The sequence below is a fragment of the Mustela lutreola genome, chromosome 2 (assembly GCF_030435805.1).
Source record: "Mustela lutreola isolate mMusLut2 chromosome 2, mMusLut2.pri, whole genome shotgun sequence".
NCBI classification, from domain to species: Eukaryota; Metazoa; Chordata; class Mammalia; order Carnivora; family Mustelidae; genus Mustela; species Mustela lutreola.
The window spans coordinates 113,268,110-113,284,108 of NC_081291.1; the positions used below are offsets into that span (position 1 = coordinate 113,268,110).

General features: G+C 39.3%; 1 protein-coding gene across 1 annotated transcript in view; it reads right to left on the reverse strand.

The window, feature by feature from the left end:
• The window catches only part of TPRG1 (tumor protein p63 regulated 1), a 152,865-nt gene that overhangs the window by 15,165 nt on the left and 121,701 nt on the right, over nt 1-15,999 (reverse strand). Inside the window, exon 5 of the mRNA XM_059165217.1 lies at nt 989-1,142. Coding sequence (XP_059021200.1) covers nt 989-1,142 — 154 coding nt within the window. The remainder of the gene's footprint in view (nt 1-988; nt 1,143-15,999) is intronic.

Here is a 15,999-nt window from a genome sequence, read left to right on the forward strand (position 1 = left end):
TATGTGTATATAGATTTTACTGAAAATATAAAAGTCTGATCTTTCTCAGCATTTACAGCTCCAGTTGTTTCACTTCCTGCCTACTTAGTGTGCTAGCGCTGCCTGAATTTCCCGAGGGGGGATGAAAGAAGAGTAGAAAGACTCTCCCTGCCACTATCCCTCCCTGGTAAAATCGATTTGGGGAGATGAAATGGAAAGACATAAAAATACTCTTAATTAATTCCTGATTGCTTTACCATGTATGGGGCATTTATATACACATTATCTCATTTAACCTTACAGTGCTCCAATGAAGTTAGGAGGAAGGGCAGTGATCATCATTATGTCCATTTTAGAGATGAGACTACCAAGGTCCAGAAAGAAAAATGACAAACATGACCAAAGCGCCATATCTGACTTTATGCTTCATACTATCCCACACTCCTTCTCTGAATAAAATAATTAGAATTTAATGACATACATAAAATTATATGTATCCTCTCAGCAATAAACAGAGTCAGACACAAGTATTGTGATTTTTAAATAATATTACACTATAATTTTTGGTAAGAAATTAGCAAGGAGGAATCAATATGGTTAATATAAACATTATATATTTTCTTTTTATTTTTTAAAAGATTTTATTTATTTATTTGAAAGAGAGAGAGATCACAAGTAGGCAGAGGGGCAAGAAGAGAGAGAGGGGGAAGCAGGCTCCCTGCCGAACAGAGAGCCCAATGCAGGCCTTGATCCCAGGACCCTGAGATCATGACCTGAGCCAAAGGCAGGGATTTAATCCACTGAACCACCTAGACACCCTGACATTTTATATTTTTAATAAATAAAACAGCTCCACTGTTTACTAAAAAGTACTGCAAACCTTGTATCTGTATAAACCCAGGTTGTATCTTACCTTTTTTTTGTTGTTGTTTTTTGGAACACTACATGTTTTAGAAGCACACAGCTTCACCATCAAAGGTGATCTAAGAGTCATGCCCAAAATGCCTACCTCACAAATTTCGAGGAACTTCTCATTGCAATATTTCATAGGGTGCTCAGTGAAGGTCGCATAAGGCACCTCAGTGGACCATGGGTTCCAGCGGGAAAAGAGGGACTGCTGTTCCAGACTTCCCCAGTAGATCCTAAGGCCTTCTCCTTGTCTCCTACAAGAAAGGAATTTCCTTTAGATTAGCCATTGCCATTAAATTAACACATAAAGAAAAGGATGGGAAAGTAAGGTAGTGTCTCAGTTAACCTTTATAATAATGCTAAATGACTTGCCTACTAACTAATTGATTATTCCAGAAATTTAGGAGGTAAGAATAAAAGGATAAATTCGGTTCCAAACATGATGAGTTCTGGGTGTTGTTGAGAATCCTATCTGGAAATGCCTTGCTGGAAATGTGACTCTGGTGCTGAGGACTGAAGCCAGGGATGGAAATAGGGATATTAATCTCGTGCCAATATTCCAATGGTAATGGTTAAATGGGAAAGGGACAGGAAGATTCAAGGTGGTGGGACAGGAACTGAAGGGCTGAGGTGGCAGGAGGTTTCAGGAAGGAGGGGAATAACAGCAGTTCCAGTTTCTACAAAAAAGAAAAAAAATGCAAGCAGGAAATGACTGAGAAGAGACATGGGACATCAAGAACAGTAGCGTATATATGATCCTTAAGAGGGATGATGACCGATTCAAAATATCTGTGACTTCAGCTTTGGTTCTCTGTTCTCTGCACACATTCCAGGCCGCAAAGTTGCAGAAACAAACATATCAAAGCTCGTAAAGGAATTGTGCCTGCCTTTTCACACACTACCTGGTAGAACCAAGGCCTGGTCATCTGGTAAACCCAAGTGCAGAAACAAGAGGAAGCTTGGGAGTGATGGGAGGGAAGTTGTGGCAGGAGAGTGTGGCCATGTTGAATAACAAAACTGTAATTCCTGTGGTCTCTTCTTTTACATGTGCCCATCAGAATTTATGGTTTGTGGTTTTAGACCTTTCTAAATGCAAAGAGATCCCTGGAGGTTAAGCTAAGCTCAGGTGCTTTGCATTCAACAAGCTTTAAAACTAAGTTGCCTGTAATTCTAAACAGCCCCATGGAACATCATAGAGCTCTCATTTCTTCTAGAAATTAAATCCTGGGATCTAGAATAAAAACCCAGAGCTTAATTGTGGTACCTTCACAAAGCTGTCACTTCCTGTATTAAGGAAGAATACCTTTGGGAATGCTATTGTGGCTTCTGGGTGTTTATCCAAGTAGAGATGTGTATAAACACAATCTCACACATAGACATATGCCACCCCTCTTTCCCATTGGCTGATCTCTGAGATTCTATTTTCAAAAGGAAATTAGAAAAGACTCTGATTCATTCTACTGCCCAGTTCTCAGATTTTTGATCATTATGTTTGAAAGCTGACACTGAACCATTTTGGTTTTTTTACTTAATCCTTCCCCACAAAAGAAAAAAAAAAAAAAAGAAGAAGAAGAAGAGAGGAAAAGAAACATATTGTACATACCTCTAAAGTTCCCTTTCTAACCTCTTACCTTCCCAGCTGCTTTGCTGACGTTTATCATCCCTCACCCCCATACGTTCCTTCATTCTGTTTCTTTTCTTTCTTTCTCTCTTTCTTCCCCCCTCCAAACCCCCACCCGCCCGGCCTGGTGATAAACTCTAAGCTCAGTGAATATTCTATGCATGCTGGCTAATGGAGCCTTCTGGCTTTAGTCCTTTCAAACAACTTGTACAATGGAATTATTTACTGCTTCATATGTCAATTTATGTGCTCAGTGCAATTTTGCTTTTATCCAAAGGCAATGAAAATCTGCCAAGATAGCTTCTCTAATAAGTACACCTTATATTCTTTTACCTTAGGGAAACCTCAAATGAAGTTTAAGCGTGAAATTCAAGAGGGACCTTATTTCTAAATAACCAATCAATTTGAGCATGACAATGACATTTCTCAGAAATGTAGCATACTTCTAAATATACAAGTTCATACTCAGCCATCAGAAAGGATGAATACTTACCATTTACATCGACCTGGATGGAACTGGAGAGTATTAGGCTGAGTGAAATAAGTCAATCAGAGAAAGACAATTATCATATGGTTTCACTCATGCATGGAATATAAGAAATAGAAAAGAGGATCACAGGGGAAAGGAGGGAAAACTCGATAGGAAGTCATCAGAGAGTGAGAAAAACCATAAGACACGACTATAGGAAATAAACTGAGAGTTGCTAGAGGGGTGGTGGGTGAGGGGATGGGGTAATTGGGTGATGGACATTAAGGAGGGCATGTGATGTGATGAACACTGGGTGTTATAAGCAACTGATGAATTACTGAACACTACATCTGAAACTAGTGATATACTATATGTTGGCTGATTGAATTTAAATTTAAAAAGAAAATAAATAAATAGGCATACAAATTCAGCCAACCTTCTCTCTTAAGCTCCACTGGTGATATCTAAGAAGATAAATCTGCAACTAAGAAGTCTTTCCAAAGGTAAAGCTAAGGCAGCACTTCTCAGCAAAGACTTTAGTACGAGAGACCTATGAAAATCTGTCATCTTCTGTTCTGTCAAATGTCATTAGAATAATTCTGGAGAATATAGATGCCTTTATGACCAGGAGCATTCTATTAGTTACTTAGGCTCACCATGAAAGATAGCATATGATATAACAGAATAAAGTGAAAAATGCAAAGAATAGGATGTCATGTATAATTTTGTTAAAGTCTTTGTTCTGACGCTTAATGCTGTGTGACTATGAATGAGCTCGTTTCATTTTCTAAATCTCAGTTTTACCTTATGCTCTTTGGCATGTTTCCATGTGACACCTCATGACCTCAGTAACTATGTAAATGGTGTAGACAGCTACGGTCATGATGCTACTGACATTCATCCAGTCCAGGACATACAAGATCTGAAAGAAACCTCTGGATTTGGCTTCAGTTTAGAGGCATCAAATTAGCCCCCTGTACACCTCTTCTGGTGCAAAGACTACACCAAGCATTGTCCCATGATTCCTAGGGAACATCAGCACCTTCCATGATACCTCACAAACATGTAAAAGGTCAAATCTGCCACCGGTGATGGAATAGCATCTTAATGTTTATAAACTAGAGAACTTCATAGCTAGAAGGGCTCTTGGAAGGTAAAACCCAGTGCCTTCTTTCTGGATATGAGAAAACTGCTACAGAAGGATTAGAGCTTCCTTGAAGCATCATAACACACACCGCTGAGCTGTTGAGAGCCCTGGTCTCCCAAGACATCATTTAGGGGTGTTTTCACCGTTCTGGAATATAATCACAAAATGCATTCCAAGTTAAGGTCCTGCTTTTGCACAACACAGCCTTATTTCCAACTGACATATAGTTAAAAGACTTGCCCTGAGGAGACCGTCATCATCTGTAGGCAAAAGAGCCTAGTTTCAGATGTAGTGTTCAGTAATTCATCAGTTGCTTATAACACACACACACATATAAAAATATTTATATAATAATATTATATATAAATATTTATTATATATATTAAATATATAACAATAAATTATATATATAAATTATATATATACACACATTTGTATACGTGTATGTGTGTGTGTGTGTGTATACTATTTATGAGATTGCAGGAAAATAAGGTAGCCCTGGGAGTGAAGAGAGAAATTAAGAAATTACAAACAAGTTATGTCTTCAGGGTAGAAGACTGATCTTTCTCACCGAGCTGCTATGGTCAAGTTTATCAAAGTGGGGGTACAGTTCTGGATAAAGAATGCAACACCAAATTATTATTTTTTTTTTTAAGAGAGAGAGAATTTTTTTTTTAAGATTTTATTTATTTATTTGACAGAGATCACAAGTAGGCAGAGAGGCAAGCAGAGAGAGAGGAGGAAACAGGCTGCCTGTGGAGCAGAGAGTCCAATGCGGGGCTCGATCCCAGGACCCTGGGATCATGACCTGAGCTGAAGGCAGAGGCTTTAACCAACTGAGCCACCCAGGTGCCCCCCAAATTATTAAGTAAAGAAAAATTTGCCAGCTTTCTGCTCCAAATCATACTTTGAGTGTAAACCCTGGCTTTGAGCATTATATACCATCTTTCCAATCTTTAGGTAACAAAAACTTCATGAGGAACAAGAGGATAACAGATGAAAAAGTGTTTTGTATGCCCTACGGCATTGTCCCACTAGCAAATCTTGAGTTCTTAGTGTATACCATAATGCTTACAGTGTACTAGAAACTTTATATTTTTAAATTTTATTTAACTGTTACAGAATTTTTCTAAACATCTTTGGTATAAATAAATGAATTTAATAAGAAATATGATAAAGAATATGACCAGGCTTAATCAGATCCGCAAGTCAAGAACCACTAAAGGAACAGACTAAGAAGGGGGAGGAGAAATACCAGGACCCCTACATAGACAAAAGCAGAAAAACAAATCTCTAGAACAGAGAAAAACAGAAGGTTCTGGAATATTCTACATTTTTCTTCACCTATTGATCTCTTCCTCCACCTGACTCTGAGTCTCTGAATACTTACGAGTTTAGCTTCTGCTTTATCAATATTTTGATGTGTATAACTTCCTACTTACATTAAATCCATCAGAGACTTCCATTCAGCTGAAAACACCCCTATAGCTCTTTTTTCTTCAGACTGAATCAACATGGTTCTGTAAAACTTTTCTAATAATTTAAAAATAATCTTTTTAATTGCCTCAGAGGTGATTCCCTGAAACAGTCCCAAGAAGTTTAACTTCACTCCCACAATGTAATTAGCATATTCTCTGTACAGTACAGTGTATTGTTGCAGGTAGAGAAATGAATAAGACTCAGCCTCTGAACTCCAGAAGCCCATCATCCGTTTTACTATCCTCTCTTTCCCATACCTCAAACAGGTACAAATAGAAACCCACAGATCTCTTTATAAAAGCAGAAGTTCACCCATTACAATTTACTTCATTCCTGTTTTCTATCATCAGGAAGACCATCTGGATGTGGCCTCCATTCCCACAGTAGTAGAAGCAAGAAATTCAATGTACCCTTCACTTCTGATAAATTTCAAAACCTTCTAGAAAGATATAGAAGTAGAGGAAAGTCTCCATAAGGATTCATAAGAACTTGGTGGAAGAAGAGTGCTTATAACAGTTGGAGATTTTTTGGATCCCGGACTGAGTTAGAGGCCTTTTAAGAGATATGTTTCCAATTTTTTCATTTTATAGGTGTATAAACTGAGGACCAGAATTTTCAAAGATCAGAGTTCTTCCTTTAGTCTTGTTAATTACATGTTCCACTCAGTGACTCAGACTAGAATTCTACTCAAACACAGTTGTTGTCAGGGTAGAAACCTAAGCAATTACTACTTTAAACCATCATAGCAGCTGAAGAGATTTGCCTTCTACACCACAAAAAACAAAGGCATGTTGAAGAGATGAGGTTTATACAGAAGAAACTATCATCCAAGTGCCAAATGACCAATCATGAAAAATAAATGAACACCACAAAAAAAGGAGCTCCAAGTTGAATGGAGGGAAAACTTTCTTTGATAACAATTTTCGTAAGACAATACATTATTTTTGACAGGAAAGACTCCTGTCCTTGAAGTCATTTTTAGCTGAACCAGAAAACTATGCCACCCAGTCACCAGACTGAGTTAATTTGCTCATTCCACACATTCTACTACCTTCAGAGAGAAGCCATGTATCCTTCAGCATAGTACAACATAGCGGTCGTACAACATAGCTATTCTTTCTCTTGACTTCCCACTCTCCTTCCACCCTGGCCTTCACAGAGGCTGAGCTAAGGCTTTCAACCACCTGAGAGAAGATGTGAATGAGGAGGCAAGTCCCCTGAAGGAGAGATGGCAACTTCTATTATTACTTCCATCAGCTGCCCCTCCTTTCTACTCATCTCAGATCTCAAAGCTCCACCACAGAATTAAAAACATAGCTCCAGGCACCAAGCCGAGATTTATGAGGAAGCACAGACATTAAGTCCTGCTCTAAACGCAGGGCGTGTGCTTGTAAGTATGTGAGCAAACAGAGGGAGGCCGCAAGGGAGGAGGGCGGCTGCCCAGGGGAGAGAGCTGTTCAGAACAACAATATATTTTCTTTATGTCTCCTTTTTCTCTACCTTACAGCCTATACTGTTGAAAAGCAGACCTTCTAGAACCATGAAATGTCAGTCTCTTGCTTATTTAATCTGCACAAAAGTGCGGGGACAGAGTTGGCACCCTGGAGGGTATTCAATGCTTCTTTTTGCTCATTGAATGACCTCAGATGAAATATTTTCCATGACAAGAACCCCAAAGACGCTGGCACAGTGTCAGACAATAAGATTTGCAGAATGTGTTTACATTCTCTCTGTGTCCCCAGGCTGTTCTAACCCATCGGCAGGTGGTGCCTTTATCTGCTCTCTTTGCTCACCTGGCTCCCTCCCAGAAGTTTCCAGGCCCTTGGGCTCAGTGAGATTAACCATTTCCTGGCATGGGAAACCAAAAAATTCCGTAGGTTATTTTACATGAGGGAGAAGTAAGTGATAAAGTAAAACAGACCAGCAGTGTCCCTAAAGAAAGAACTCTAGGGCAATGTGGTGTCATAGCAAACACCTTGGATGACAGGTAGGACCTGGGTTCAAAGACTAAACCTGCTACGGACTTGCTGGGTAATTTGAACCATTTCTTCTCTCTGGGTTCCAGGGGACCATCTATAAAAGTAGTAGTTGAACTAGATCACCTCTAATCTCCTTTTATGCCCTGATAAATTAATATCTATTATGAAAAAAAATAATTTATATCCTACCAGTTAGACAAAAAGCCAAAGGAGAAATTAGTGATCGAGAAATTCCTAGAGGGCTGCTGAGACTTTTTCTTCTTCTAGAGGAAGAATGGATCTTAAACTACAGAATAAAAGATGTAGGATTAAACAAACCAGAATCAGAACCCAGAGAAAGTGAGATGAATTAGAAAAAGAGCTACAGAAAAAGACTATGGAATCTCTCAGGATGAAAGTCCTTAAAAGAAATGTTTATTTGCTTGGGAAACTTAATGCTTGTCCTCGAGGGCACCATGTTCAGGGCTGAGGTGAAGAAGACTAAGGTCCAAACCAAAGGTCCAACCTAAGATCTTGTGACTCACAGTGTTAGTGTATATATCTGTGTGTGTGTGCGTGTACACACGTGCATGCCTACATACATACACACACAGCTAATGTTTAGGCTAAAGTTACAGTGTGCACGGTACATAGTAATCACTCCATAAATCCATGTTTAATAAAGATGAATGAATAAATAAATTCACAGAATTCATAAGCCAGTTAGGATGCCTGTGAATGCGAATGCCATATCATTCCATTCATAAAATCTTATATGTTGTGGTAGTAAGAGCCCTGAATTTGTAGTCAGTAAAATATGGGTCTAAACCTATTACTGATGCTAACTTTCTTTGTGTCTTAGAGCTGGGCACAGCATCACTGAGCCTCCATTTCCATTTGCTACAGTCTGATTATTTGTGTCCTACCAACATGTATATATTGAGATCCTAATGACCAAGATGATGAAATCAGGAGGTGATGACTTTGGGAGGTGATTAGGTCACAAGGAAGAGTCCTCATGAATGAGATGAATGTCTTTATAAAGGAGCCCCCAGAGAGTTCCCTCACCACTTCTCTTATATGAGGACACAGGAAGAAGGTGCCACATGTGAACCAGAAAGCAGACACTTCGTAGAGACTGAATCTGCTAGCATATTGATCATGGACTTCCTAGCCTCCAGAAGTATGATGAAGGAATTTATACTATTTATAAGCTACACAGTCTCTAGTATTTTATTATAGCAGCCTCAGAAGACCAAGACATCCCTCTTATAAAATAATTGTAGAGAGCAAAATGGAATCTCTCATGTCAAGCAGGAGCCTGTGTCAAGCAGTGATGCAAGCATTTAAGGTATTGCAGTCAGGAGATCTCACCAGGACCAACGTCAGCTGACCTCCCCCCAGGACTGATAATGAGCAGAACCCGAGGAGGTCTGCAGAGACCCGAAACTGACTGAATCCCTTAAAAAAAGGGAAGGATTTTGTCAGCAAACTGTGAGACTCTTCAGACATGACCCCTCTATGTCTGACCACTTAAAAAGACAACTGCCACAATCTGCCCAATCAATCACCTAACAGAACGGAGATCCTTCCCTCCATGAACATCAGAAGCGTTAAGTGCCCAGAGCGGACCCGGACCAGCCCTAGGTCTTATCTCAACTGTGTACCCACCGACCGAGTTCGCATTCATTTTGTTTTTTTCCTTCTGTTACCTTGTTTGTTGTGTGGCTTGTCTTCTCTCCTGCTCTGTGGGCTGTGTAGGAAGCCAAATTTAATCACATGATGGATTGTCATTGAGTTTGGAATTCTGAACCTGCTTTAGAATTGTGATTTAACTTTGCTTTCTGACTGAACAAAGCTGACCTTGCGGAAAGACCCAACTCCTGTGTGCGCCTTCGCTGTGTGCTCATGATGATGACAGAGGCTTTGGATCAGATATTCTCTAGAGGACGCTCCAAGTGTGTGCCCGTGGAACACTCCTGACTCACCAGACTTAATCATTACCTACTTCTGGGTTTCATTTAAATGATATACAGAGATATTTTATTTTCCAGAACTGACATGAATGGATTATTTAGATAGCAATCATTCTAAAACATACATACTTATTTTCTCAAGCAAATTATATTAAATATAAAGAGTATTTTTATGGCTTAATAAAAATCATCACAAACCAAATTTTAAGACCTAAAAGGGATTTATTATTAACCATTTGTGTCCTATGTTCTTGATCCCTTAATTTTACTAAAACAAAGACTGAAATCTAAAAGATTACCTGGATTCATGCTCAATCTCCTCCTAATATTTTCCTACACTTCAATGCTTCTCTTTATGAAAGCCAATGGCTGTACATGAAGAGTAAGGTTATTTACCCAAACTCTGAAAGATTCTTGACTGCCAAGTTTTTTAGTTCTTATATCAGCCCTCTCTTCCTTCACTTCTGTTATTTCTTGCTGCTATCAACATTCCTGATTCCTTCTAATTTGCTTTTTCTGAACTTTCTACTGAGGGGGAATCTAGGAATGCATTACTTTTGGGGTCATGGGCAAATAATTAAACAAAATGATACTCTTTTCTATGCCCTTTCCTGTAAGGGATATTTATAGCAAATGCTTTAGTTTCATAGATGATATTGAAATAGAGAGCCAATTCAATAGTGTTGATGTTGAATAACTTTTAGATGGGGATCTGAGTGCCTCAAGTTTTAGAAAGTCCTTTTGGAGTTCTATGCCTATGAGAATGAAATCTGATCTCAGAATTAATAATGACAACCACCTTTCCACCAATGGGGTTGACATGAAATTTTGTCATCCTTAAGGTCATACTCTGATAGACTGACACTGTCATATTCTGTACAAGGAGTGGCACTGTCATATTCTGTACAAGAAGTCTTATATTCTGACCCATCCTTCAAACTGTTTAGAGTATAGCTCCCATAATACTTAATGATTAATCTGAGTAGCAAAATTATCAGCATATCTCTGCTAGTATTCTTAAATATAGTCTAGAGAAAATGCTCTAAATAAAATGTAACAGGGATTTAGCTGCAGAAACAGTCCCTTATATTTGAAGGTATCAAATAGGGCCTCATTCATTGTGTACATGTTTAGGAGATCTGAGGGTGGATTGACAAAGAGGATATTTCGTGGCATTTCTGGAAGTCTGCCTACTCCTAGCAGTGCTCAGAATAAAGATCTAGATCAGAACTGTGTCTACAGTGATGAAAGAGAAAGGCAGTTAAAGCCTCTGGTCCAGGTCCTGTTCCTGTAAACAGCAAAGCAAATCAGGAAGCAGTCAAGTCTCAAGAAGGACAGTAGTAAACTTGTTTCCCTTCTGGTTAAAGGATTGAAAGAAACATTCTAGAGTATTAAAAATATTGATGCAATAGAATTACTTTCCTCCTTTTAAAATTCCCTACTTTCGGGGTGCCTGGGTGGCTCAGTGGTTTAAGCCTTTGGCTAAGGCTATGATCTCAGGGTCCTGGGATCAAGCCCTGCATCGGGATCTCAGCTCAGCAGGGAATCTGCTTCCCCCTCCCCCTCTGCCAGCCTCTCTGTCTACTTGGGATCTCTCTCTTTCTCTCTCTCTCTGTCAAATAAATAAATAAAATTTTCAAAAAAATTCCCTACTTTCTGTAATGAGAATGTATTATTTTTACATGGAAATGAACTATTGCATATTTAAGATGATGTCATCCATCACAACCAGAGCCACGACTAATTAGCACCAGCAGTGGGCTAAGACCTCTGCATCTATTACCTCTAGTCCTTACCACAAACAAGTTTGGTTTATAATCTCTATTTCACAGAGAGATCCAAAGCCACCAAGTGGTAAGTGGTAGAACTGGGATTCAGATTTAGATCTCCCTGGTTCCACACACCCCAACAAATGCATGGAACCCATTGGATATAAAAGTCAGAGACGAAGATGAACATTGGTGCCAACCAGCTGCGTGTTCCCCCACAAACCTAAATAAAGCCCATCAATGCAGAACTCACATTTTTATTTGTAGTTTCTGTTCACCTCAACTAATCCACCTTCTTACACCTTTCTCCAGAATGCTGATTCCGACACCTAAAGAGGTTTCCAGTTGCCTTTAAAATTCAACAATCTCTCAGCCTCACAGTCGAGACTTTTTGCACTATGGTTCCAGCATTCTTTCATTTCCAAAACTCAAAGCCACAACTCTTCAATGATCGAACCAAACAATGCAACTTGCTGAGCCCAGCTTACAGCGTTTGTGATCATTCCACTAACATGATATTATTCTGTGTATTTGTCTCATATCATCAAATGAACCGTGAGCTGTCCAAAACGAGGGTCCATGCATAAATCATATACGTCCCCCCGACAAGATCTTATATAAGATATATAATATAATATAATAATACATTATTATATTTTATTATTATTTATAATAAGATATACTTAAATATAAGATATATGATATCTTATATAAGATATACTATCTTACAGTAAATAAATTTTTTTTTTTAAGATTTTATTTATTTACTTGACAGAGAGAGATCACAAGTAGGCAGAGAGGCAGGCAGAGAGAGAGAGGAAGAAGCAGGCTCCCCACTAAGCAGGGAGTTCGATGCGGGACTCGATCTCAGGACCCTGAGATCATGACCTGAGCCGAAGGCAGCGGCTTAACCCACTGAGCCACCCAGGCACCCAGTAAATGATTTTTTTAAAAATAAGTAGACCCATGGTCTTTACTATAAAAAGTACACATCAAAACAGAACAAAAATACTCTCCCTCAAACCAGATAGATCAGGCTGCTGCTTTTGTCTTTCATTAGTCTACAATTCTGAATTGCACTCTTTAAAACTGAGCTCTCCCATTGTTTTCTGTTGGTTTAAGCGGAGGGGGCGGAAGTCTACCTAAAAGGACATGCTTAGAGAAAGGCCCAGGATGGAAGGGGCTGTACCTTTGCCTGCAGGTTGTCTAGGACCCTGCTCTAAGAGCACTGGCTGCAGGGGCTAGCATGCCAGGCCTGCGCTGAGGTTTCTGTGTGTACAGAGGAGAGGGCAACTTTTACAATCCAGGAAAATGCCACACAATAAAGGAAACGATTCTGAGGCATGTCCCTCTATTATGAATGGGGATATTTGGCAAATCACATTAGCCTTGAGTTTGTGTAAGTTTTGGTCTCCTCTCTCAACAGGAAGTTGCTGTTAAGCACCCTAAACAGCCAAGTTTCAACAGGCACGGAGTAGCTAAGTTAAAGGAAAGAAAAGCATCTGAGAAAAACATTTTTTTTTTTTTTTGAATCTCCTCTGTTTCAATTTCCTCTTAAGGGAGATGGAGATTAGATTGTCTGGAATACATACACAGACAATGAGAGAGACCAGTTACCAGAAACTTGTGGCCCAGCTCTCCTGTGTCCTTTGGAAGCAGACGGGGCCACCCAGGAAGGCAATGGGCATATGAGAGCTCTGAATGAGAGAAGAAACTCAGCTCTGCCCACCAATGCTTCACCTTGATCCTGCTCCTGAGTCAGCAAACATTTTGCTTTTTCCACTTTGGAGGAATTTGGAATGAAACAAATCTCAAGAGACTATACGTGATATACCTATTTATTTTCCCCTTGATGTTTAAGAAAACATTTTGTGAGGAAGTTTATTTATGATATTCCCTACAGTATGTTATGTCGGCCAATAAGCAATAAAAATTCGTCCATCTCTAACTTCTACGCACAGACGTGGTCCACCATCAGCATCACATTCTTCCCTGGTCACGGTTGACATGAGCTATTCAAACTGTTCAGCAAGAACGGTGTGCTCAGTGCCTGCCCCCATCCCTGCCCAAAGTGGATATACTCCATCACAGGTAAAATTCAGACAACATAAACATCCATATTATTTATGAGGTACTTTGATATAATAAAGAAGTCCTAGATTTTAGAGAGAGGATACAGACCTGGGTTTGAATCTATGCCTTCATTTATTATGTAGCCTTGGAAAAGGCACTTTAATCCTCCTAGTCTGTTTTCTCTTTTGCAAAAGGAAGAGACAATTGCCTATTTAGCAGAACTGTTGCTGGCTGGGTATAGTATGCCTGTCACCTCTCATCAGAGGTTTCAAGCCCTCCTTTAGCAGACCTCTGAAAAGTCAATCAGAAGGCAAGACATTTCTGAATTCTCTTGCACTCTTGCTAGTTTCTTTTCCATCCACCAAAAACTGCCAAATCATAAATATGGGGTGTGGGTGGTAGAGGAGGACAAAGAAGGAACAAGGGGTGAAATAAAGGCTATATACAAAGTTAAGAAATCCAGACATTTCATGAAACAGAACTGATTTACCTACATTCCACAGTGCATATTTGCTTTGCGGTATGTGAGCAAATGTGTGTGTGGGTTTTTTTGTGTGTGCATTTTTTTTTTAATCTTCATGTTGCAATTGTATTGCTTTGCATACATATGAGATTGGGGTTTTATGCTTTTGTTTTCACTTAAGATTTACTTCTACCACAGAGCTTTATTTTACTATCCAAGCCCAGAGCAACAATACAGACAGAAACCAAGGATCTTCTCTCTTATTTTTTAGCCCTGGTATCCAGTCCCTCAGTGGGGGGCATTGCTTACATAAGCGAGAACAACCAGCCCATATCTCCAAGTTCCACCCTCAAATGGTCACCCTTTGGTTACCCCTCAGGCTTAAGGCTATGTCCCTGGGCAGCACAGAATGCTCTGGGAAGGACAGGCCTTGAAGGCCAATGTAGGACATTTTGGGCAGCAAATTCTAGGGTCTGTGGTACCCAGAGCATGGTCTAGAATAATTCCTGACAAGCTTTAATATGTGTTTGAATCACACAGGGACTCTGTTAAAATATAGATTCTGATTCACTTGGTGTAGTGTATCCTGAGAATCTAGAAAACTCTGGTCTTCTAACAAGCTCCCAGGTGATCTTGATGTCACCAGTCCCAGTAACAAGTAGCTTAGTGGGGGAAGGGTGCAGGCTGTGAGTTAGGCATATCCCCATGGCCCTGTGGCCTCCTTAGTCTGTGGGAATGGTCACAGATGGATAAGAATCAAAGGAAGGCTATCTACCATGTGGGACTAGGGCAGGAGTCATGGTTGACCAAGGGAAGGCCCAGTGGTTTGTGCCTGATTGCAAGGCAAGAATCTAAAAGAAGAGGGTTCTATCGATAATCTGTGGTTAAAGGCAAAATCCAAAGCCTGCAATCAAGATAGTTTTCCTATCATACAGTGGAATTATCTAACAGAAGTCCTGAAAAAAATTTATTTTTCATCAAGAGACTAGTGTTAAATTTGTTTAAAGATTACTCAAATGTTCAGTGATACAAGATTTTTTTTAATCATAGAATCTCTTCCCAGAAAGATAGATAGATAGATAGTATAGGTATAGATATAAATAAAGATATACAGGTATAGATACAATGTTCCAGCTTTTGAGAATCCTAATTAAAGTATATGGTATATGGCCAAGAAAGGAAAACAATACTCCAATAGTGATCTAGTCAGTGTGGAATACCATGACAACTCTCCTTCTAGAGGAGAGTTGTCTCTCCTTCTAGAGGCTGTACATCAGTGAATTTAGCCAACAATAACATTGACTGTGCAGGTGACTTACCACACTGCTGACTCACCTAGAGTTCACCATAAAATACAGTTTCTAATTTCTAAGTCTTTTTCACGCCTGCTGCTGCTAAATTACATTGTAAAGAGTTGACTTTTCAAATTGACTTTGGAGAAAGTAGACCTGGAAAATACAGCTCATACTTAAATCCCACCTTTGGCACCTGATCTTTCATAAAGAAACTTTTGATCAGAAACTATAAGGCAAAACAAACAAATTCTCCTGATGACTTATTTAGGCTAAATGCTCAAGGCAAAAACAAAAGGAATTTAATGTATTATATCCTGGTAGGGCAGGCATTAAATTACCAGCTCATCATAAAATGTTACCTTGAATTAAGGGAGGTAGAGCTGAAACAAATAATGGATTGGATGGATGGATGGATGGATGGACGGATGCACAGATGGATGGACGGATGCACAGATGGATGGATAGATAGGTATGTGGGTAGATAGATAGATAGATCAACTGCCTCTCTTGGCCAAAGCTTAAAAATGGTTTAAGTGTTTTTAAAAAATTAAGGGAAAAAATCATTTAAAAATGAAATCAAATAAAAAAATTTTTCCACAATATAATAAAGAGGTGGTAGGACAACTATTTTTTGCATTATAAGCATTAACCAAAAGGCTGTAGGAGCCACAAAGACAAAAGCTGAGCACAGTCTCAAATTAATCCTGCATCAAGCCTACTACAGCAGCATTCACTCTTGGGAGCTGATTACTGAAATTAAAATTCGCACATACAAACAATCTCCCAAAGATACTTGGAGTACAACTACAGTCTTCTTCTACCATATCTGCTCATATTTCTACAGAGGGCTGAAAAGATTCT